The 24,001-nt window shown below is 44.2% G+C and overlaps 1 protein-coding gene across 1 annotated transcript in view; it reads left to right on the plus strand.

Moving 5' to 3' along the window:
• The window catches only part of LOC126355889 (troponin C, isoallergen Bla g 6.0101-like), a 127,975-nt gene that overhangs the window by 48,216 nt on the left and 55,758 nt on the right, over positions 1-24,001 (plus strand). The window contains exon 4 of the mRNA XM_050006394.1: positions 1,336-1,455. Coding sequence (XP_049862351.1) covers positions 1,336-1,455 — 120 coding nt within the window. The remainder of the gene's footprint in view (positions 1-1,335; positions 1,456-24,001) is intronic.

The raw sequence follows: 24,001 nt of genomic DNA on the forward strand, positions 1-24,001 counted from the left end.
TGTGACAGGACGTTCCAAGCGTGGCTGATCGTGGAGCTGTGTTTCTTCATTTACTTTACCCATTGCCCAACTGTACTGTCAACTGCAGCATCGCCATACACTGCGCACAAACGTTTAGGAATGTTCACTGCGGCTTCTTTTTCTGCACACAAGAATTCAATAAAAGGACGTTGCTTGTAACGTGAATCGTATGTGGACGCCATTTGGACGCTGCACTACGGTTCTGCCATCTGCCAGAAAGGTTCGAAACTTCAAACGTGAAGCAGCAACAAGTACTTTTGTCTATGTATATTAAGAGGGGTAGGACGTCAAACGGGTCGACTTCGAGAAGGAGAGGCACCACAGGACATTTTCATTTGCACTGTCTATACTTTTACAAATAAATTCATAAAACTTTGTGAGCATGACCAGGAAGGATTCAGGATTCACACTCATAGCAGTGGAAGTTCAAACAGACGAAAAAATAATATTTTTTAAATGTGAAATTTCATGATTTTTTCACTTACTGTTGGCTGCATTTGTTGCTGTAGGTACACTTTTCTTCGTAAGTAAGAGAGATTCTTCGATGAATTTTGCACAGCTTAGAAACCATACTTACAGGTGTATGAAACTGTAGAATTTATTTAATCTATGCAAACATGAATGGGCTGTTATTTATTTAATCTATACAAAAATGAATGGGCTGTTACGTTTTAAAATTCGTGTTTAAAGAAAAACCTAATTTTATAGTTAATTATCTCAATTTTTACCACTGTTGGGAAATTCTAGAGTTTCATACACCTGTAAGTATGGTTTGTATGCTGTGCAAAATTAATCGAAGAATCTCTCTTACTTACGAAGAAAAGTGTACCTACAGCAACAAATGCAGCCAATACCAAGTGAAAAAATGATGAAATTTCACATGTAAAAAAAATTTGTTTTGTTATGTTTTTGACCTTCCACTGCTATGAGTGTGAATCCTGAATCCTTCCTGGTCATGCTGACAAAGTTTTATGCATTTATTTGTAAAAGTATAGACAGTGGAAATTAAAATGTCCTGTGGTGCCTCTCCTGCTCCAAGTTGGCCCGTTTCATGTCCTACCCCCCTTAGTGGCTTTTTTTTTTTAAAAAAAAATAGTGGAGCGTTACTTATAGAACGACCCTTGTGCCATGGGGAAATTTTGCGTACTAGTTTGTTGTGTGTGGATAACTTTTCATGGTGAACGCCAGTAGGAGCGACAGATCGGTCAGAGATATTTAGTTTGTAGTCAAAGGAAAGCTGAAGGCGCAAATTTTCTGCCTCGTACCAGTCACGAAGTACGTGACGTCACCCTGCCACACTGACGTGTGTTCCAGGCTCTGGGCAGCTGGAGTTCGACGAGTTCGTGCAGCTGGCGGCCAGGTTCCTGGTGGAGGAGGACGCCGAGGCGATGCAGCAGGAGCTCAGGGAGGCGTTCAGGCTGTACGACAAGGAGGGTGAGCGTGCAGAATCTCTCGTGTTGCGCATCTTTATGTCTCCCCTCCTGGCAAAGGAGGGCCGTCTGTTGTGCCATTGTTGTTCTCAGTTACAAGTACAGTTGCGCTCTACCAAAACTAGGGTTCCGTAGTTTCGGTACAGTACATAAATGACGTAGTAAGTGGTAGGAGTATTGGTAGCACTGGAAGGGAAAGAAACAGAAACGAATGTGTGGGAGAGAAACTGATAGCCAATTACTTCACTTTATTCTTTTGTTTGCTTGTTTCTCTACTGTGCAACATAACTAGAACTATATGTGGTCTAGTGTTAGTCCATTGTGTGTGTTATAGTTTTACAAAATATAAATTCATTTTTGAAAATAATAAAATTTAGTTGATAGCGTAACCTCTCTGCTTTTATGTAACCAAAGCAATTACTTTTGACGCAAGGGCAGTTTACATGCACACGCGTAAAAAAGCTACAAAATATTGTTGTTATTTTGTAATCGACAGAATATTCTTCACCATAATCAATGGCAAGTGGTTCCTATCGTTATTGAGAGGTGTTTATGGGTAACAAAAATGGTTCAAATGGCTCTGAGCACTATGGGACTTAACATCTGTGGTGATCAGTCCCCTAGAACTTAGAACTACTTAAACCCAACTAACCTGAGGACATCACACACAACCATGCCCGAGGCAGGATTCTAACCTGCGACCGTAGCAGTCACGCGGTTCCGGACTGAGCGCCTTAACCGCGAGACCACCGCGGCCGGCCTATGGGTAACAGATACATGTTTTATATAAGCTTGACGCATTACTGAAGCAGTGTCTGATATGTTGTATTTTTGGGCGCTTTTCTTTCAATTTTAACTTTTTTCAGAAAATTGCGTTTTCTTGCCCTGTGTGGTAAATCTGTATCGTTTTGAAATTTTTACTACATCTACCCTCTGTTCCAAATTACAAATCAAAAATTTTCGAATAAACCATAAATTGAACATTGACAATTTTAATTTTGCTTTAAGTATTGATTGTTTTCAAGTAATAGAAAGGAGGATTACTACGTAAAAAATAGTCCCTAAGTTCAGGCATTTATATATCCTCATTCAGTTTCTAGACCGTTACCCGGTTCCGGTTTCTAGGGGATTAAAAGTAAGATACTAAACGCATCATCGAACTATGCGATCGAAATGAGATAACGCCTGATAGCTATGCAACACACTTAACGTACAGTAACGTGGTTACGATCTTAATTGACATAGCACTCCGTCTTCAGGCCACGAGTGTCCTACCGGGACCATCCGACCGCCGTGTCATTCTTATGGAGGATGGGGATAGGAGGGGGCGTTTGGTCAGCACCTCACTTTGACCGGAGCCGCTACTATTCGGTCGAGTAGCTCCTCAAATGGCATCACGAGGCTGAGTGCAGCCCGAAAACCGGCAACAGCGCAAGGCGGCCAAGATGCTCACCCATCCAAGTGCCGACCACGCCCGACAGCACTTAACTTAGGTGATCTGACGGGAATCGGTGTATCCACTGCAGCAAAGCCGTTGCCTTAATTGACTTAGGCTACTAGAATAACTGCTGTAGTCTACGCCCACTAACGTTAGTTTATGGTAGTTTTACGACTCTAGTGACAAACTATCTAACGAGGAATCGGAAACAACGGTACCTACTATATCCAACTTTGAAGCCACCACTCGATTTGGGTGGCACACAGTGGTGGGTTCGCGTGTCACTGGGCGGAAGGCGAAAGAGGGAGCAGGCCGTGCGGCTGGCTCCATGCGTCCTAGCAACAGGTACAAGGTGGTTCCCAGTGTCGATGATAACTGTGAGCCAGCACGGGATGCCTCTCTTGTTGGGCCAGCGGTCGATTTTCCTGCCCAGTCCGGAAAGTACAGAGCGTGGGTATGCTAGTCATTGGGAGCTCCAATGTTAGGTGGGTGATGGAGCCCCTCAGGGAGATAGCAGGCACGGCGAGAAAGAATTCCAGTGTGCAATCGGTATGTTTGCCGGGAGGTCTCGTCCGTGATGTGGAGTCGGTCCTGCAACCGGCTGCACGTAGTGCCACATCTCGGCACGAATGACGCCTGCCGCTTGGGTCCTGTGGCCATCCTCGGCTCTTTTCGGCAGCTGGCTGATTTGGTGAAAGTAACTAGCAACGCACTCTTATTTGTAGCATCGTACCCAGGGATGATCGCGATCCTCTAGTTTGGATCAGAGTGGAAGGTCTAAACCAGAGGCCCAGACGGCTCTGCGACAGCATCGGATGCGAATTTCTCGACCTGCACTATCGGGTGCAGAGGTTCCAGTTAATAGGTCAGCCGTGCACTACACGCAGGAAACGAGTACTAGGGTAGCGGAGTACGTGTGGCGTGCATACGGGCCGTTTTCATGTTAGAGGACTCCCCCCTTTGGAGCAAACACGATCCGCCTGTTAAATCAGCCACAGCGACCTCAGAGAATCTTGGTCCCCACAGATCAGAGATAGAAAAGATTACTATGATTTTAGTAAACTGCAGGAGCATCCAAGGAAAGATCCCAGAATTAGTATTGCTTATTGAAGGTTATAATGCACAGTTAGTATTGGGAACAGAAAGCTGTTTGAAGCCAGACGTCAATGACAACGAAATCATAAGTTCAGACTGGAATCTTTGTCGTAAGGATAGTTTAGTCGGCTTATTGCAGGTTATAATGCACAGTTAGTATTGGGAACAGAAAGCTGTTTGAAGCCAGACGTCAATGACAACGAAATCCTAAGTTCAGACTGGAACGTTTATCGTAAGGATAGGTTAGTCGTCAATGGTGGTGTGTGTTTATTGCAGTAAAAAAGTCGATAAAATCTAGCGAGGTTATCACAGTTTCCGAATGTGAATTAATCTGAGTGAAACTGAGTATCAAAGAACGGTGAAAAATGGTGATCGGATTCTTTTATAGACCACCTGGTACAGGATCTGTAGTTATAGAGCGCTTCAGAGAGAGAGCTTCAAGAATATCGTTAGCAATTTTCCTGATCTTGCCGTTGTAATAGGGGTGACTTCAAACAGCCAGGTAGAGTGTTAGGCCATCAAAACTGTTGGCAGAGACAGGGAATCGTGTGGCGTTGTTCTGGATGTCTGGTCCGAAAATTACATTGAGCAGATAGTTACAGAAACAACTCGTGAGGGTAAGGTCTTAGACCTCCTGGCAGCAAACATACCTGAACTTATCGAATCAGTTAACGTAGAGGAAGGTATCAGTGAACATGAGGCTGTGACACCATTCCTACAAGGAATTTAAGAAAGGTAGGAAGATATATTTGCTCAGAAATTGTGACAGGATAAAAATTTCAGAATATCTCAGCAGTCAGCATCAAATATTCGGTGATGAGGACGAAGATGTGGAGAACAAATGGAAAAAATTCAAAGACATCGTTCAATATGCCCTAGACAAGTATGTTCCGCATAAGGTTTTAAGACATAGGAAAGATCCTCCATGGTCTGATAGCCGTGTCAGAAAAATGCTACGTAAACAAAGAGAACTTCATCTCAGATTAAAGAGAGGTAAAAAGCTAGCTAACAAAGAGAAGCTGAACGAAGCGACAATGAGTGTAAGGAGAGCAATGAGAGAAGCGCTCAGTGATTTCGAAATCACGACGTGTCAACCGACCTGTGCAAAAACCGTAGGAGATTCTGATTCAAATGGTTCAAATGGCTCTGAGCACCTTGGGACTTAACGTCTATGGTCATCAGTCCCCTACATCTTAGAACTACTTAAACCTAACTAACCTAAAGACATCACACAGAGGGGTCTTTCCTGTCATTGTCTCTACTCTACAGACAGGAACGCAATAGGCACGATTCCTAATACTACACTACTGGCCATTAAAACTGCTACACCACGAAGACGACGTGCTACAGACGCAAAATTTAACAAACAGGAAGAAGATGCTGTGATATGCAAATGATTAGCTTTTCAGAGCATTCACACAAGGTTGGCGCCGGTGGCGACACCTACAACGTGCTGACGTGAGGAAAGTTTCCAACAGATTTCTCATACAGAAACAGCAGTTGACCGGCGTTACCTGGTGAAACGTTGTTGTGATGCCTCGTGTAAGGAGGAGAAATGCGTACCATCACGTTTCCGACTATGATAAAGGTCGCATTGTAGCCAATCGCGATCGCGGTTTATCGTTTCGCAACATTACTGCTCGCGTTGGTCGAGACCCAATGACTGTTAGCAGAATATGGAATCGGTGGGTTCAGGAGGGTAATACGGAACGCCATGCTGGATCCCAACGGCCTCATAACTAGCAGTCGAAATGACAGGCATCTTATCCGCATGGCTGTAACGGATCGTGCAGCCACGTCTCGATCCCCGAGTCAACAGATGGGGACGTTTGCAAGACAACAACCATCTGCACGAACAGTTCGACGACGTTTGCAGCAGCACGGACTATCAGCTCGGAGACCATGGCTGCGGTTACCCTTGACGCTGCATCACAGACAGCAGCGCCTGCGATGGTGTACTCAACGACGAACCTGGGTGCACGAATGGCTTTTTCGGATGAATCCAGGTTCTGTTTACAGCATCATGATGGTCGCATCCGTGTTTGACGGCATCGCGGTGAACGCACATTGGAAGCGTGTATTCGTCATCGCCATACTGGCGTATCACCCGGTGTGATGGTATGGGGTGCCATTGGTTACACGTCTCGATCACGACCGCATGTTGCAGGTCCTGTGCGGGCCTTTCTGGACACAGAAATTGTTCGACTGCTTCCCTGGCTAGCACATTCTCCAGATCTCTCACCAATTGAAAACTACTGGTCAATGGTGGCCGAGCAACTGGCTCGTCACAACACGCCAGTCACTACTCTTGATGAACTGTGGTACCGTGTTGAAGCTGCATGGGCAGCTGTACCTGTACACGCCATCCGAGCTCTGTTTGACTCAATGCCCAGGCGTATCAAGGCCGTTATTACGGCCACAGGTGGTTGTTCTGGGTACTGATTTCTCAGGATCTATGCACCCAAATTGCGTGAAAATGTAATCACGTGTCAGTTCTAGTATAATATATTTGTGCAATGAATAGCCGTTTATCATCTGCATTTCTTCTTGTTGTAGAAATTTTAATGGCCAGTAGTGTAGATACATAATTTCTGGAATTAAAAACGCTTAAGTTTAAAGATTCATAACTCTTATACCAACAAAAAAGAAACATTGATACTAGTCCAGTGAGCTAACAATACACGCAGAAAACAGACGACAAAATTTCATAGTATGAGATATGAGTTCCAGAGAAAAAATTACGTGAAGTTAGCAATTTAACGATGGCGAGGTAGGTAGTTCCGACTCGCCATAAGTCGGGGGATCGTGCGGGCCAGTCCACTCGCCGAGCATCGTCTCGTTGCCAGAGCTCCCCCACCTGTGCTGTTCGGTGCAGTCGTGCTTTGCCATCCATAAAAATGAAGTCAGATGCGGATGCACCCATGAAACGACGCACATGTGGAGGAGTAGAGCGTCACAGTAACCTCGACCAGTTAGTGAGTGCAGACGTTCAAATATTTCGAGGTCAGGACGACGATGCAAAATTGTGCTGACGCACGTCATGACACCCGGAGCAGCAAAACGACCTTGTTTGACAATGCTGCACTTACCCTCATACGTCGGGAGGTGGGAACACGTAATCCAGCCAGGAATACAGTCAAACGTAAATAACACACCCAGGAAAGTAGTATCACACAAAAGTTGTGAACAAATCAATAGGGATTTACAGAAAATAAATGCGTGGTGTAATGGCCCGCAGTCATATCTCAATATTAGTAAGTTCACCTAATGCGTATAACAAAGCGAAAATCTTCATTAATGTACGAATACAGAATAAATGCCCAGTAACTGGAAGCTGTAACATCCGTCAAGTATCTGGGTGTGACTATTCGAAATGATCTCAAATGGAATGATCAGGTCACACAAGCAACGGGTAAGGCGAACTCTAGATTGCGGTGCATTGGTAGAATTCTGGAGCGATGCTGTCCTTCAACAAAGGAAATTGCTTACAATGCTTTAGTTCGTCCAGACTTAAGAGTATTGTTCCTCAGTATGGGACCCTTACCAGTTCGGTCTAATTCAAGAGATTGAGAAGGTCCAAAGAAGAGCGGCAAGATTCGTTACTGGTACGTTTGGCCATCGCGAGAGCCTTACAAATCTCACAGAAAGTTTGAAATGGGACACACTTGCAGATACACGACAAGCTAAACGGAAGGGGCTACTCACTAGATTCCAAAATCTTATCTTCGCCGAGGATTTAGAGCCATCAGCTTTCATATCGCGCCATGATCACCATTCAAAGATTATTCAAAGGGAAATAAGAGTTCGTACTGAGGCGTTCAGACAGTCGTTTCTCCCTCCTGCGTTCCGCAAGTGAAACAGAGGGGGAAATATGACTTTAGAGCGAAAAGTGCCCTCCACCACACACGGCGTGGTGGCTATCGGAGAACATTTGTAGATGTAGACCGGTCTTCTGTAATGTCCAGATGACCATCATGAATCGCCGTGACTTCAGTGTAATTATTGTTTATGAATAAAAGTATCATTTCTGCCATAGTCCATTTCTTTCAGTTACCCTCTGTACTATACTGTAGCAGTTGTTTTTGTGTATGGTACAAGTTTATCGAGCTATATTACTTGGCAGTGACGCCTAATTCAAAAGTTACTTTCGTCCTTAAGTTTTGAGCACCAGTCAAAATCTGATAAATCTGAAGTACAGAGGAGCTCATCATAGAGGGTGAAAACGTCAGGGCGCCTGTCTTTTCGACATTTTGCCCTAAAACCTAGTGAAACCGGTAAGACAACTTCATCTGATCCAGGAGACTAGTATTGTTCTCGATTTGTTGCTGGGACAATATGTTCCACACAACGGTATGTAATGCTACTGTAGGAAAGTATATGCGCGGTAGCACAGTTGATTACTGGTCATGTTCGAGGTATTACTCGACATGTGTGATGACATGGGATCAGGCGGGAGAATGCAACTTACAGTGAAGCGCCAAAGAAACTGGTACAGGCATGCGTATTCAAATACAGAGATACGTAAACAGGCAAAATACGGCGCTGCGCTCGGCAACGCCTGTATGAGACAACAAGGGTCTAACGCAGTTGTTAGATCGGTTGTTGCTCCTACAATGGCAGCTTATCAAAATTTAAGTGAGTTTGAGCGTGGTGTTACAGTCGGCGCACGAGCGATGGGAGACAGCATCTGCTATGTAGCTATGAAGTGGGGAGTTCATCCTACGATCATTTCAGGAGTGTACCGTGAATACCAGGAACCCGGTAAGGCATCAAATCTTCGACATCGCTGCGGCCGGGGAAAGATCCCGCAAGAACGAGACCAACGACGACTGAAGAGAATCGTTCAACGTGACAGAAGTCTAACCCCTCCGCAAATAGTAGCAGATTTGAGTGTTGGGCCATCAACAAGTGTCAGCCTGCGAACCATTCAACGAAACATCATCGATATTGGGTTTCGGAGCCGAAGGCCTACTCATGTAACCTTGATGACGGCACAACACAAAGCTCTGTGCCTCGCCTGAGCCCGTCAACACCGACATTGGACTTCCGATGACTGGAAACATGTTACCTGGTCGGACGTAAAGGATTCGATCGTCGATCAATATAAACGTGTCGACTCTGCAGGTGAATCACACTGTTGCTACTCTAGGTCCTTGGTCGTCTCCACAAGCGCCATCATCGAGGTTAACTGCGGCTCGAAACGTGCAGTGCGCCACGGACGCAGGTTGGTGGCAACAGTTCATACCATGGCAGACATTCTCCTACGCTTGCGTGAGACATGTTGTAGTAATCGAAAACACGCTGAAAGCTGCGAGTCACCAGAATTCCTTCAAAATGTTCAAATGTGTGTGAAATCTTATCTGACTTAACTGCTAAGGTCATCAGTCCCTATGCTTACACACTACTTAACCTAAATCATCCTAAGGACAAACACACACACCCATGCCCGAGGGAGGAGGGAGGGATCAGGCGCACAGTCCATGACTGCAGAGACCTAGACCGCTCGGCTAATCCCTCGCGCCCCAGAATTCTTCAATCCTTGACGACTTCCCCATCGCCACTGTCGTCTTTCAGCAGTATAATTGCCCCCGTCTCGGAGCCAGAATCGTGCTACAGTGGTTTGAAGATCATTATAGTCAACTCACTTTGATGTCTTGGCGACCAAAGTCGCCTGATGTAAATCGTATAGAACCCATCGAGTTTGCTTTTGGACTCCATTCCTGCGTACGCGAATCGGCGGCCCGTTATTTAAGCGAATTTCATGTCCTGTTCGTAGACATCTAACTCCAAATACCTCCAAAAACCTACCAACAAATTGTCGGATCTCTAATACGCGGAATTAGTGACGTATTTCGTTACAAGGACGGACAAAAAAGCTATTAAGCAGATGGTTTTGGCTCATCAGTGTATAAGTAGCGAGGAAATGTCTAAACACATGTTAAATTGGTACGGAGACAGAACACTGGCAATTAGTTGGAAAGTAAGTTTTAATAAAAAAGATTAATTGTTATTTCAAACTGTCTAATCAAAAGTTCCAAAAATTATTGTCATTTTAAGTGTACTGTTAAAAAACTGTATTTCCCTAACCATTGGCTGAAATGCGATTATTTTAGCACGTTACACCTAGAACATAACGTGTAATTTCCTGTACAAGTTTCATGTTCATTAGCACAGTGTTTGCTGAATTACAGGAAAGCCAATTAAAAAAGTTTAACGTTGTCGATGTAGGGCGTTCCACGTCCCCTTCAGTCGCGTACAGGGCAGTGGTGCACTGACGACCTACCAGACAATATACATAGTAATCCCTGCCTTCTGCTGATGATGCAGTTATCTATAATGAATTATTATCAGATGAAGGCTGGACAAATATTTAGCAAGATCTTAATAAGATTTCAAAACCCTGTAAACTTTGGAAATTCGCTTTAACTGCTCAAAACTGTAAATTTTTGCACATTACAAAAGGCAGGAAAGAGGTACCCTATGACCACAATATAAATGAGTCACCTCAAACACACTCCTGGGTGTAGTAATTTGTGGCGGTATAAAATGGAACCATTACATTGTCTCATTTACAGATAATGCAGGTGTCAGACTTCAGTATGTTGCTAATATATCAGCCACCTCAAACACACTCCTGGGTGTAGTAATTTGTGGCGGTATAAAATGGAACCTTTACGTTGTCTCATTTACAGATAATGCAGGTGTCAGACTTCAGTATGTTGCTAATATATGGGAGAACTGTAGTAAGTATACAAGGAACACTGCTTATGGAATATTACATTATGTGTGGCTCATACCATACGGAACTAACTGGGGCACTGAATCTATACGAAGAAGAGAATAGTGGCAGGTTTGTTTGACTGACGGAAGAGGAGAAGCTTTGTTTGACCCACAGAAGAGTGGCAGGTTTGTTTGACCCAGGAAAGAATAGAAGCTTCCTTTGATCCACGGAAGAGTGGCAGGTTTGTTTGACCCATGCAAGGGCAGAAGCTTTGTTTGACCCATAGAAGAGTGGCAGGTCTGTTTGACCCAGGGAAGATTAGAAGCTTTGTTTGACCCACAGAAGTGTCAGGTTTGTTTGACGCAGAGAAGAGTAGAAGCTTTGTTTGACCCACAGAAGAGTGGCAGGTTTGTTTGATCCATGGAAGAGTAGAAGCTTTGTTTGACCCACAAGAGAGTAGTAGGTTCGTTCGACCCACAGAAGAATGGATGCTCAGGGTAGTGCAGCTAGGCGATGTGGCATGGACTCAACAAGTGGTTGGAAGTCCCCTGCATAAATATTAAGCGATGTTGCCTCTACAACCGTCCATAATTGCAAAAGGTTTGCCCGTGCAGGATTTGGTGTACGGACTGACTTCTCGATTAAGTCTGATAAATGTTCGATGGAACTCATTTCTGGCGATGTGGGTAGCCAAATCATTCACTCGAATTGTCGAGAATGTTCTTCAAAGCAATCGCGAACAATTTCGGCCGGTGACATGATGCATTGTCATCCATAAAAATTACATCGTTGTCTGGGAACATGACGTCCGTAAATGGATGCAAACGGTCTTAAAGTAACTCAAACATAGCCATTTACAGTCAATGGTAGGTTCAGTTGGACCAGAGAACCCAGACCATTCCACGTAAACACAGCTCACACCATTATGGAGCCACCACCAGCTTGCTCAGTGCCTTATTGACTAGCTGGATCCATGGCTTCGTGTGATCTGTGCCACACCCGAGCCCGACCATCAGGTCTTACCAGCCGAAATCTGGACTCATCTTACCAGTCCAAGGTATTCCAGTCGTCTAGCGTCCAACTGATACAGTCACAAGCCCAGGAAAGGCACTACAGGCGATGTCGTTCCGTTAGCAAAGGCACTCGCTTTGGTCGTTTGCTTCCAAATCCCACGGCTCCCTAACACCAAATTTCGCCACATTGGACAAATGGATACGTTCCTCGCACGTCCCACATTGATTTCTAAGGTAATTTCAGGTAGTGTTGCTTGTCTATGAGCACCGACAACTCGACGAAGACGCCGCTGCTCTCAGTGGATAAGTGAAGGCCGTGGTGAGAGGCGATGCCTGAAGATTGGCATTCTCGGCACACGCTTGACAATGTGGGTCTCGGAATACTGAAATCCCTAACGCTTTCCGAAATGGAATGTCCCACGCGTCGAGCTCCAGCTACCATTCTGCATTCGAAAAATTTTAATTCCCGTTGTGCGGCCGTAACCACGTCCGAAACCTTTTTACATAAATCACCTGAGCACAAATAGCAGCTCCGACAATGCAGTGCCCTTTCGATACCTCGTGCAACCTATACCACGGCCATCTGTATGTGTGCATTCCATGACATTCGTCGCCTTAGTGTATACTACAATCCCCTAGTTATCGCTTCCGTACGCGCCACATAAACAGACAATATCAGACTAATTACAGCGCGCACAGACGGGTCTATCCTGTCATTGTTTCTACTCTACGGACGCGAACGCAGTAGGCACGAGTCCAAATAGTAGTTATAATGGGGATTTCCGTGTGCCATGCACTTCGCTACGGTTTGCAGAGTGTGTTTGTAGGTGTACGTAAGTCTCTCTGAAAAGTTTCCGGAGTGGCCATCTGGCTGAATGCAAGCGTGCAGTTTGTGGACCGTTTAACGCAGACGCGTTGCTGTGCTCTAGTTGCACACTCTTGCTGAACACGAGTGTGGAACAACTGCACCTGCCAACGCTCACCAGTAAATTACGAGCGCAAATTCAACGCAGTCAGCTGCAACAGTCCGGCATTCGCATGTCTCTCGCCGAGGATGTAAACTACTCCACAGCAGTAGATCACAAAACATCCCTCTAAATGGAATATAAACCTTACGTTGCAAATGGAGCAACGATATCCTTGGCTAACAGATTGTCTTTTCCCTCGTAAAGGAGTTATTAATTTGCTAGACATACACATTTCAGTACAATAACATTTAAAATGGTACCATTATTTAGAGCTTCACCAGTTGCTACTCTACATATTTACCCAAAAGACTCCATTTACATCTACATGATTATTACGGAATTTACAATTAAGTGACTGGCAGAACGTTCACCCAGCTAACTTCAACTCTTTTCTCTACCGTCTCAATCTCGATTGGCGCCTGGGGAAAACGAGCACCTAAATCTTTCCGTGCGAGCTCCGATTTCTCTTATTTTGTCATGATGGTGATTTCTTCCTATGTAGGAGGGCGCCAATAGAAAATTTTCGCAATCGGAGGACAAAGTTGGAGACTGAAATTTCACGAGAAAATCGTGCTGAAACGATAAACGCCTTTGTTTTAATGAGTGTCACCCCAATTCACGTATCACGTCCATGGTACTCTCTCCTTATTCGCGATAGCACAAAGCGTGCTGCCGTATTTTGAACTTTTTGACGTCCTCCGTCAGCCCATTTGCTACGGAATCAACATCGTACAGCAATACTCCAGGAGGCGGCGGACAATTATAGAGTAAGCAGTCTCTTTACTAGACCTGTAGCACTTTCTAAGTCTTTTGCAAATAAATCTCAGTCTTTGATTTGCTTTATCCACAACATTATTTATGTCATGTTTCAACTTAAGTTATTCGTAACTGCAATCGGTAATTTAGCTGAATTCACAGTCTTTAGATTTGTGTGATTTATCGTGTAACCGAAATTTAGTGGATTTCTTTCAGTACTCATGTAGATGGCTTCACACTCTTCATTACTTAGAGCCAATTGCCACTTTTCGCACCATACCGACATCATGTGTAAATCATTTTGCAATTGCTATTTATCATTTGCTGACTTTAAAAGTCGATAAATGGAAGTATCATATGAAAAGAGAGCTGCTCCGGTTGCCTCCAATGTCGTTTATGTATTTCAGGGACAGCAGAAGGCCTGCAACACTTCCTTGGGGGACGCCAGATATTACTTGTTTTACTCGATGACTTTCCGTCAGTTACTACGAACTGCGACCTTTCTGACAGGAATTCACGAATCCTGTCACATAACTGAGGCAATAGTGCATAGGGTCTATTGGAAAACATTTATGAGGAACGGTGTCGAAAGCCTTCCAGAAATCTAAAAATATGGAATCAATTTGACATCCCCTGTCGACAGCACACGTTACTTCGTGAGAACAAAAAGCTTTTTGTTTTTCGCGAGAACCATATTTTTTAAATCCGTGTTGGATATTTGTCGATAAATTGTCTTCTCTGAGTTGATTCATAAGTTCGAGTACAATATATGTTCCAAAATCCTTCAGATCGCCGTTAGTGATATGGGTCTGCAATTCAGCGGATTACTCCTATTTTCTTTCTTGCGTATTAGTGTCACTTGTGCAACCTTCCAGTCTTCAAGAAAGGATTCTTCGATCGAGCGGTTGGATATGATCGCTGACTATGGAGCTACTGTATAAGCGTACTCTGAAAGGAACTGACTGGTATTCAATCTAAGCAGGAGGCCTTGCCTTTTTTATGTGATTTAAGCTTCCTCGCTGCATCGAGGATATGTACTTCTAAGTTACTCGTTGTTGGCAGTCGTTCTAAATTCTTGTTCTGGAATATTTACTTTGTCTTCCTCGGTGAAGGAGTTTCGGTAACACCGTGTTTAGTAACTCTGCTTTAGTGGCACTGTCATCAGTGACATCATTGTTATGGCGCAGTGTAGATGTTGACTGCGTCTTGCTGCTGGTGGACTTTACATGTGACCACGATCTCTTTGGGTTTTATACCAGATTTAGGGATAGAGTTACGTTGTGGAAACTATTAAAAGCATCTCGCATTGCAATCCGCTCTAGCAATAAGTTTCGAGCTCCAGTAAAAGATCACCAATATTGGCGATTTTGCTTTCTTTTAAATTTTACATGCTACGCGCTCACAAGATCCCAGTTCAACGTTACTTACCTAAAGTCGTCCAGGGGTAACAAAGCTGATTCTCTGTATTTCTGCTATCATCATCTACTCATCAAGAGATGCAATCTTACGAAAAAGACTCAACACAGTAAGACAAATATTAAAGTTAGAAACAGGGTATACATCCTGAGGCAGCGTAACGGCTGGAGTCCCAAATACCGACGTTATTCATCCAGAGTAACGAAATTAGAGGACGTAGCGACTCCCAATATACTTTACACTATCAGATCAATTGTGTGATTGGATTGAGGAGTTCCTAGATAACAGAACGCAGCATGTCATTCTCAATGGAGAGAAGGCTTCCGAAGTAAGAGTGATTTCAGGTGTGCCGCAGGGGAGTGTCATAGGACCGTTGCTATTCACAATATACATAAATGACCTGGTGGATGACATCGGGAGTTCACTGAGGCTTTTTGCAGATGATGCTGTGGTGTATCGAGAGGTTGCAACAATGGAAAATTGTACTGAAATGCAGGAGGATCTGCAGCGAATTGACGCATGGTGCAGGGAATGGCAATTGAATCCCAATGTAGACAAGTGTAATGTGATGCGAATACATAGAAAGATAGGTCCCTTATCATTTAGCTACAAAATAGCAGGTCAGCAACTGGAAGCAGTTAATTCCATAAATTATCTGGGAGTACTCATTAGGAGTGATTTAAAATGGAATGATCATATAAAGTTGATCGTCGGTAAAGCAGATGGCAGACTGAGATTCATTGGAAGAATCCTAAGGAAATGCAATCCGACAACAAAGGAAGTAGGTTACACTACGCTTGTTCGCCCAATGCTTGAATACTGCTCAGCAGTGTGGGATCCGCACCAGGTAGGGTTGATAGAAGAGGTAGAGAAGATCCAACGGAGAGCAGCGCGCTTCGTTACAGGATCATTTAGTAATTGCGAAAGCGTTACGGAGATGATAGATAAACTCCAGTGGAAGACTCTGCAGGAGAGACGCTCAGTAGCTCGGTACGGGCTTTTGTTAAAGTTTCGAGAACATACCTTCACCGAAGAGTCAAGCAGTATATTGCTCCCTCCTACGTACATCTCGCGAAGAGACCATGAGGATAAAATCAGATAGATTAGAGCCCACACAGAAGCATACCGACAATCCTTCTTTCCACGTACAATACGAGACTGGAATAGAAGGGACAACCGATAGAGGTACTCAGGGTACCCTCCGCCACACACCGTCAGGTGGCTTGCGGAGTATGGATGTAGATGTAGATGTAGAATTTGAAACCTATTGTAACTTCTCCTATTTATCAGCACCTACAAAATGATTACAGGAAGAAAGTTTATCCCTTACTGCATTTTCGCTGTTCTTGCAATAAAAGTTCAGCGTTAGCCATGACATTTAATTTATTACTTCTTTACTATTAACTCTATTCGAGACAAAGTTTACACTGCATCTACGTGTAAAATTATAAAATTGAACATTAACTAACATTGAACATGGGGAAAACTGACTTTTCTTAAAATAGAGCTGTTTTATACATCAGATCGATGTCCTAAAGAATAAGGAGGAAGGCTGGAGATTATTAATAACTGGAAACTAACGTTTCATGTGAACACATTATTATTATTATTATACATTTGATGCATTTCATGATTATTAGTTTAACGTTGTGTCATTTGCCATGATGTTGTGGCTACGTTATAATGGCCCTAGATAATGGAAAATAAAGAAAGTTAGCGTGATAATGTCGACAGTAGGTCGTAGACCTTAATACATAGAAAACAATTTTACCAAAAGTAATCAAAGCGGCATTGAGCCCAACGAAGACTCTTAGTCCAGAATACTTGTTCTTGTAGTATACACAAAATAATTTTACCCATAATTAGTTACGGAATGCCGATCCACCTCCCTATCTGCGGTAACTAGGGCGTACTCCTGTGGTCGTGCCACAGTTCAGTGTTTCTAAGAGGGTGGTGAAAGAAACGCTTATCAGCAAAAAGTGAGAGGGAAGTGCAGAAAAAATGTTGGGTGGTACGCAGTTCTCCACCACGGAACTATACAGTAACATCTTTCAGCGAATTCCCATGTTCCTTCGTAGTCTGTCAAATAGCAAGGAGTGTTAAGCTCGTCTATCCCTTAATCTTATTCGAGAGAAGATGATTTAAGCACAGCCTTTTTGTCCCATCGCCATCAACAACTCTTAAGCCACACCAGCACTCATTGCAGCCATGTACCACTAAGAATGCCTGTGGATACAAAATACTCACACTAAGGAAAGGTGTCGGTGCCAATAAAGACGGAAACTGGGAACGCGTAATAGCAAATCCGAATGGCTCACTTACTAATGGCAGTCGCGTCAGCCATTAGCCTAGGTGAGAACTCATCGAGGCCTCACTCAAAATTTCGCTGTCGCTGATATTTCCAGCTATGGTTTCCGAATACTATACAACTGCAAACCGATATTCTTTCCCTGTGTATGTACAAACAGCATCACAGAGGAAACGAAGTTGGTGTGGGCTGTTCACTATTCTGACACAACGTATCGATATGAAATAAATTAGACGCAAAGAAATGAAATGAATGGCTCTATGGAGATGAAATCAGTGAAGGTGAAGTGACATGAAGCTATCTCAGTACAAATGGTCCAGGTATGCTGAACCAGAGAACCTCCAGGGAAACGAACGTGTAGTGGTAATTGAAAGTCCAGTTTCGTATTCAGGTCTAGCAAAAATATTCAACTGATACTACAGATGGTGGTCCATTGATAGTGACCTGGCCAAATATCTCAAGCAATAAGCATCAAACCAAAAAACTACAAAGAACGAATTTCGTCTAGCTTGAAGGGTGAAACCAGACGGCGCTATGGTTGGTCCGCTAGATGACGCTGCCATAGATCAAACGGATATCTACTGCGTTTTTTTAAATAGTAGTCCCCATTTTTATTACATATTCGTGTAGTACATAAAGAAATATGAATGTTTTAGTTGGGCCACTTTCTTCGCTTTGTGACAGATGGCGCTCTAATAGTCACAAACGTGTAAACACGTAGTATCACGTAGCATTCCACCAGTGTGGACGGTATTTGCTTCGTGTTACATTACCCGTGCTAAAATGGACCGTTTACAAATTGCGGGAGAAAGGTCTATATCGTGTTGATGTATGGCTATTGTGATCAAAATGCCCAAGGGGTGTGCTATGTGTGCTGCTCGGTAGCCTGGACGACATCATCCAAGTGTCCAGACCGTTCGCCGGATAGTTACGTTATTTAAGGAAACAGGAAGTGTTTCAGATACATGTTAAACGTCAACCACGACCTGCAACAAATGATGATGCCAAAGTAGGTGTTTTAGCTGCTGTCGCGGCTAATCCGCACATCAGTAGCAGACAAACTGTGCGAGAATCGGGAATCTCAAAAACGTCGGTGTTGAGAGTGCTACATCAACATCGATTGCACCCGTACCATATTTCTATGCAACAGGAATTGTATGGCGACGAATTTGAACGTCGTGTACAGTTCTGCCACTGGGCACAAGAGAAATTACGGGACGATGACAGATTTTTTGCACGCGTTCTATTTAGCGACGAAGCATCATTCACCAACAGCGGTAACGTAAACCGGCATAATATGCACTATTGGGAAACGCAAAATCCACGATGGCTGCGACAAGTGGAACATCAGCGACCTTGGCGGGTTAATGTATGGTGCGGCATTAAGGGAGGAAGGATAGTTGGTCCCCATTTTATGGATGGCAATCTAAATGGTGCAATGTATGCTGATTTCCTACGTAATGTTCTACCGATGTTACTACAAGAAGTTTCACTGCATGACAGAATGGCGATGTTCTTCCAACATGATGGATGTCCGGCACATAGCCCTCGTGCGGTTGAAACGGTACTGAATAGGATATTTCATGACAGGTGGATTGGTTGTCGAAGCACCATACCATGGCCCTCACGATCACGGGATCTGACGTCCCCGGATTTCTTTCTGTGGGGAAAGTTGAAGGATATTTGCCATTGTGATCCACCGACAACGCCTGACAACATCCGTCAGCGCATTGTCAGTGCATGTGCGAACATTACGTAAGGCGAACTACTCGCTGTTGAGAGCAATGTCGTTACACGTATTGCGAAATGCATTGAGGTTGACGGACATCATTTTGAGCATTTATTGCATTAGTGTGGTATTTACAGGTAATCACGCTGTAACAGCATGCGATGCGTTCTCAGAAATGATAAGCTCACAAAGGTTCATGTATCACATTGGAACAACCGAGATAAAATGTACAAACATACCTACGTTCTGTGTTTTAATTCTAAAAACCTATCTGTTACCGAGTGTTCGCGTAAAATTATGAGTCATATGTTTGTGACTATTACAGAGCCATTATCACAAAGCGAAAAAAGTGGTCCAACTAAAACATTCATATTTCTTTACGTAGTAAACGAATATGTAATAAAAAATCGGGGTTCCTATTTAAAAAAAGGTAGTTGATACCCTTTGACGTATGGCAGCGCCACCCAGCGGGCCAACCATAGCGCCATCTCGTTTCCCCCTTCAAGCTAGACAAGTTTCGTTCTTTGTTGTTTTTCGATTGACGCTTATTTCGTGAGATATTTGGCCCGGTCACGATCAATGGACCACCCTGTACACCATCTGATGAAAAGTATCCGGACAGCACGACGTAATGCGGAACTGGCGACTAGATGTTACGAGAGCCCCGCCAGTAGAAAGGGTGGCGGAGAATGCTATCGGTAGAGAAACTGTAACTGCAGATTGGGTCGGTCACGAGAGCTCAGTGACTCCGAAAGCGTACTACTCATTAAACGTCACCTGAGTAACAGATATATGTGACATCTGAACCCTTCTGAAGCGGCCCAACTCGACTGTTAGTGACGTGGCTGTTAAGTGGAGACGTGAAAGAACAGCTACAGCTAAACCAAGACCAGACAGCCAGCTCTACGAACAGGGACGCCCGAGCACTGCGTACGATGGTTGTGAAAAAACACTCATGACTTCCAAATCGATGTTACAATGGTTGCGCACATCCTCGCAAGTCAACTTCTCTGTAGGCAATGCAGAGCGGTGCTTGAGGTGGCATAAAGAGTGACGAGACTGGACAGTGGATGGCTGGAAACGAATGATTTGGACTGATGAATCACTCTGTACCCTGTGGCAATCCCACGGAAGTTTTGGATTTGGTAAATGCCTGGAGAACGTTGCCTGCCATCTTGTGTGGCGCCTACAGTGCAGTACTGTGGAAGTGGTGTTGTGGTATGGGGCTGGGGGTGTTCATCGTTGTTACGGCGTGGTACCGTTATTATGTTTCAGAAAAGCCTAATGCACAGAGATATGAACACATTTTTCAGCTCTATGTACTGCGTACAGTACATGAATAGTTCGGAGAGCAGCACTGTGTGTACCTGCATGACAAAGCACTCTCACACAAAGCCATACTGAAGAGGCAACGGTTTCTGTACAATATCGCTTCTGAAATGGCCTGTCCAGAGTCTCGACCTTAATCCAATGAGACAGTTTTGGGATGAGCTGCAACGTCGAATTCTGTCAAGAATCCAGCGTCCAATATAATTACCTTCTCTAGATTGGGCTTTTGAGGAGCTCTGTTATTGCTCCACAGACATTGAGTCACCTCACTGGAAGTGCTCCCAGCAGAGCTCAGAACGTGAGAAAAGAGAAGTGTGAGGACGCCACCTACAAATGTCCACTGAGCTCTTTAAATTAGCTCAAACTGCAGTGTTTCGGAACATATGTCCCAAATTCCAGTTGTTCCTCTTGTCTATGCCCTTACGATGCTTCCCAGCCACAGTGACTCAAATTTCTTCATGAACGCAATTAAACGTTTAATTCTATTACATTTCATTAAATTCCCAAACTATGTGTTAATCGCACTCCCAATGGAAACTGGCTGTTCGCTACTCAGCCCAATGATATTACCCATGATTAACTTGCAGACGAAACTAAATGTACTGTGGATTCAACCAAGTGGTCGTATCTGGTCGTGGCATCATTTTCCTCGAAAATGTTTTCTAAGAAGAGAAATTATATTCTGATAGGAAATCTAAACAACTCCGTCTCGTTTCTTTGTTTACAGTTTACATTAAACCAACAATGAGTCTTCTGTTGGACCCTACTGAGATATCAAAACCCATCAGTGTCGAATGAAATGTCACTGTGGCGCAGAAGACCTCTCAAAAAGAATAATGTTGGTCTTAGATCACACACATGGCACTGGCACCCACTACATACAAAAGCCGATTTACGATTAGGCGACTCTGTGACAGTTGTCACTTCAGTTATATGAATGCGTGGTTTCTCAGCGATATGTGCTGACAAAATTCTCCCTCGCTTCCAGTCGCATCAAGTGGTTTTAAAATCCAGGAGCTTTTGGCCGACTACTGCTCTGCCTTTGTACAGTGGTCACTGTTTTTCATTTGCTGCTACCGTCCTTATATAGCCCCGCTGCCTTCTGTGACGTCATTGGTGCCCGCTCCAACGCTAGACAAGGTAATGTTTCCGTCGCTCGCCCACAATAAAGACGGTCGTCTACAGCTCAGCACGCGGCTTAGGATCCGGCCGTCGTTAGGTTGAAACTGGCGCTGAGGGCGCGCAACGAAAACATTACCTTGTATCGCTGGAGCAGACACCTGTGGCGTCAGAGAAGGCAGTGCGGCGATGTGAAGGCGCTAGCAGCAACCAAAAGACAGTCACCACTTGACGATGGCCGAGGAGTGCTCGGCCGAAAGCTCGTGGATTTTACACCACTCGACTCAACTGGAAGCCCGAGAATTTTATCAGCGCTTCAATTGCCTGATAGTTAATATTAAACACGGTGCACTGACCTGTCAACTTTATAGTGACAGTATACTCGTTCCTCATGTGCTTCTTTTAGGATAAGGATGCGGCCATGATTACATTTTCATGGCTCACAATGCGTGATCGCATCGCACTGAGCAGGTGGACGAGTTCTTAGAAAGAGAAGATATTCGGCGAATGGACTGGCCTGTCCATTTCTCCGATTTAAATCCCATTGGGCACGTGTGGGATACGTTGGGGGGACATTATGCAGCGCGTCCGCATGCACGAATGATCATCCACCATAATGATAGAAGCAGACGTGTGTTGCGGCCGGGACTCGAACCTGGGTCTGCTTGCTTGCTAGGCAGAAATGCTAACCACTGCACTTCCACAGCACAAGGGTCGACATTGCTGCACGAACTACCTAAGCTGAGAGCCCTCCCCAACACAAACTTCAATTCATTTTCCCTTATATATTGTCACTACTGCCAGGGTTCTCCGATATTGGCAAGCACCTCAGAATTTGGCGTAATTATAAGATCTTTAAGATCACCAACGATACAAGGACGACGCATTACGTCCAATGCTGAGGTGTTTGGCAATATCGGAGAGCCCTCGCAGTAGTGACTATATATAAGGGAAAATGAATTGAAGTTTGTGTTGTGGTCGCAACACAGCTTAGGTAGTTCGTGCAGCTGTGTTCGCCATTGTGCTGTGGTGATGGTTAGCAATTCTGCTTAGCAAGCAAGACGACGCGTGTTCGAGTCCCAGCCACAGTACAAATTTTAATTCATTTCGTCTCCTTCGACCATTATCGTAGATAATGAAAAGAGACTTAAATGTCTCAGGGAAACATTTAAATACAAAATCATCCTTCCGCTGTCAACCGCGTTGGTGGAGAAATCGAACGCCCTGCTGCAAGATGTCTTTACCAACTTCGTGGCGAGCATGGGAACACGTCCGTGGTGATCACACACCCTACTGAAAACCATATCCAACCCTTTGTAATGTCCAACGGACATTCTTTATTCGTACAATTGTGCTGTACGAGGGATAAGAAAAGTATCGAGACAGCAAAAACAATTTAGAAACAAAAAAATCAACACAAAGGACGCACAATTTTTTTTTTTTTTTTTTTTTTTTTTTTTTTTTTTTTTTTTTTTTTTTTGTAACAGCAATAAAGTAAATGACAATCCTAGTCACGGGCGGACCCCCTAGCTATCGGGAGGATTGTGAAAAACACTTCCTAAAAAATTGGAAAAGTAAGTCCTGTATTTCGTATGACTCCATATGAGCTCGTGTTGTTCTTGTAAATACATCCAATAATCCATCACGGACTTAATATCGTACGAAAACAAATATTTCGTCGCATGTCCAGCGATCCAATTGACCGCATATGTCTTTTGTTTGGGAAAAAGGGTCTTGTCCGGTAGAAAAAGTACATCCGATGTGATTTCTGTGTAGTTAGTGCGTTGAAGGAAGGCCAGTATTCGACGCGTCAGCATCCAGACGTCCCTCGCTGCGCCACACATTAAACCATGTTCTTCCGTTGCTAACAGTCCACAGTTGGTGCAAAGAGGAGAATCGACCATGTGAATTATATGTAATCGACTCCTGGTCACAAGTTTACGGTTTATAAGAATATACCACATCGATATCGCTGCTGTTGACAGTAATGGAGTATGCACTGCACACCATATGTGGTTCCACGTTCTCGACGGGTATTTGAATTCCATTATATTGCGGCCATGGTGATCCATCAAGCATCTATAGATCTCCCGAGTCGTGGGTATTCTCGTCGAAGGTACTTTCAGACGAACATAACTGTAATCAACAAGAAATGAGGCAATGTGTGCAAGAGAAGGCGAAATATTGCCCATCGCAATAGGGGGTTCGTACGAAGGCGGAACAAGTACTTCTATCAGAGCTGACGTTTTGGTATGCCTTCTTTGTAGCCAATTTCGTATCATCGCTCGCATGTATAGCGCCAGAGCTTTGTTTCTCACGTTTGTGAGGTTGAGGCCACCGTTCCGGAACTGTAGCGTTAACGTATCATATTTGATCTTAAATAACATCCCAGTACTAAAATAGTAACCAAAGGCAGCCATGAGGCGATCTGCAATACCCTTCGGTATTGGTAGAATCTGCGCTAAATGGGGCAGTCGTGACGCTATGTGAACGTTGGTGTATGCCACACGTCGGATCATGTCAAAGGCACTCAGTGAGCTGTTGCGTATCGTCAGACGAACATTCTGCAGAAGCCGCCGAGAACTCGCCGACGCCGACCGCCGTAGTGAACGGGTAAATGTAATCCCCAGACATCTCAGCGATTCCACCGTCTGAAAC

This window comes from Schistocerca gregaria, chromosome 3 (assembly GCF_023897955.1).
Source record: "Schistocerca gregaria isolate iqSchGreg1 chromosome 3, iqSchGreg1.2, whole genome shotgun sequence".
In the NCBI taxonomy this organism is placed as follows: Eukaryota; Metazoa; Arthropoda; class Insecta; order Orthoptera; family Acrididae; genus Schistocerca; species Schistocerca gregaria.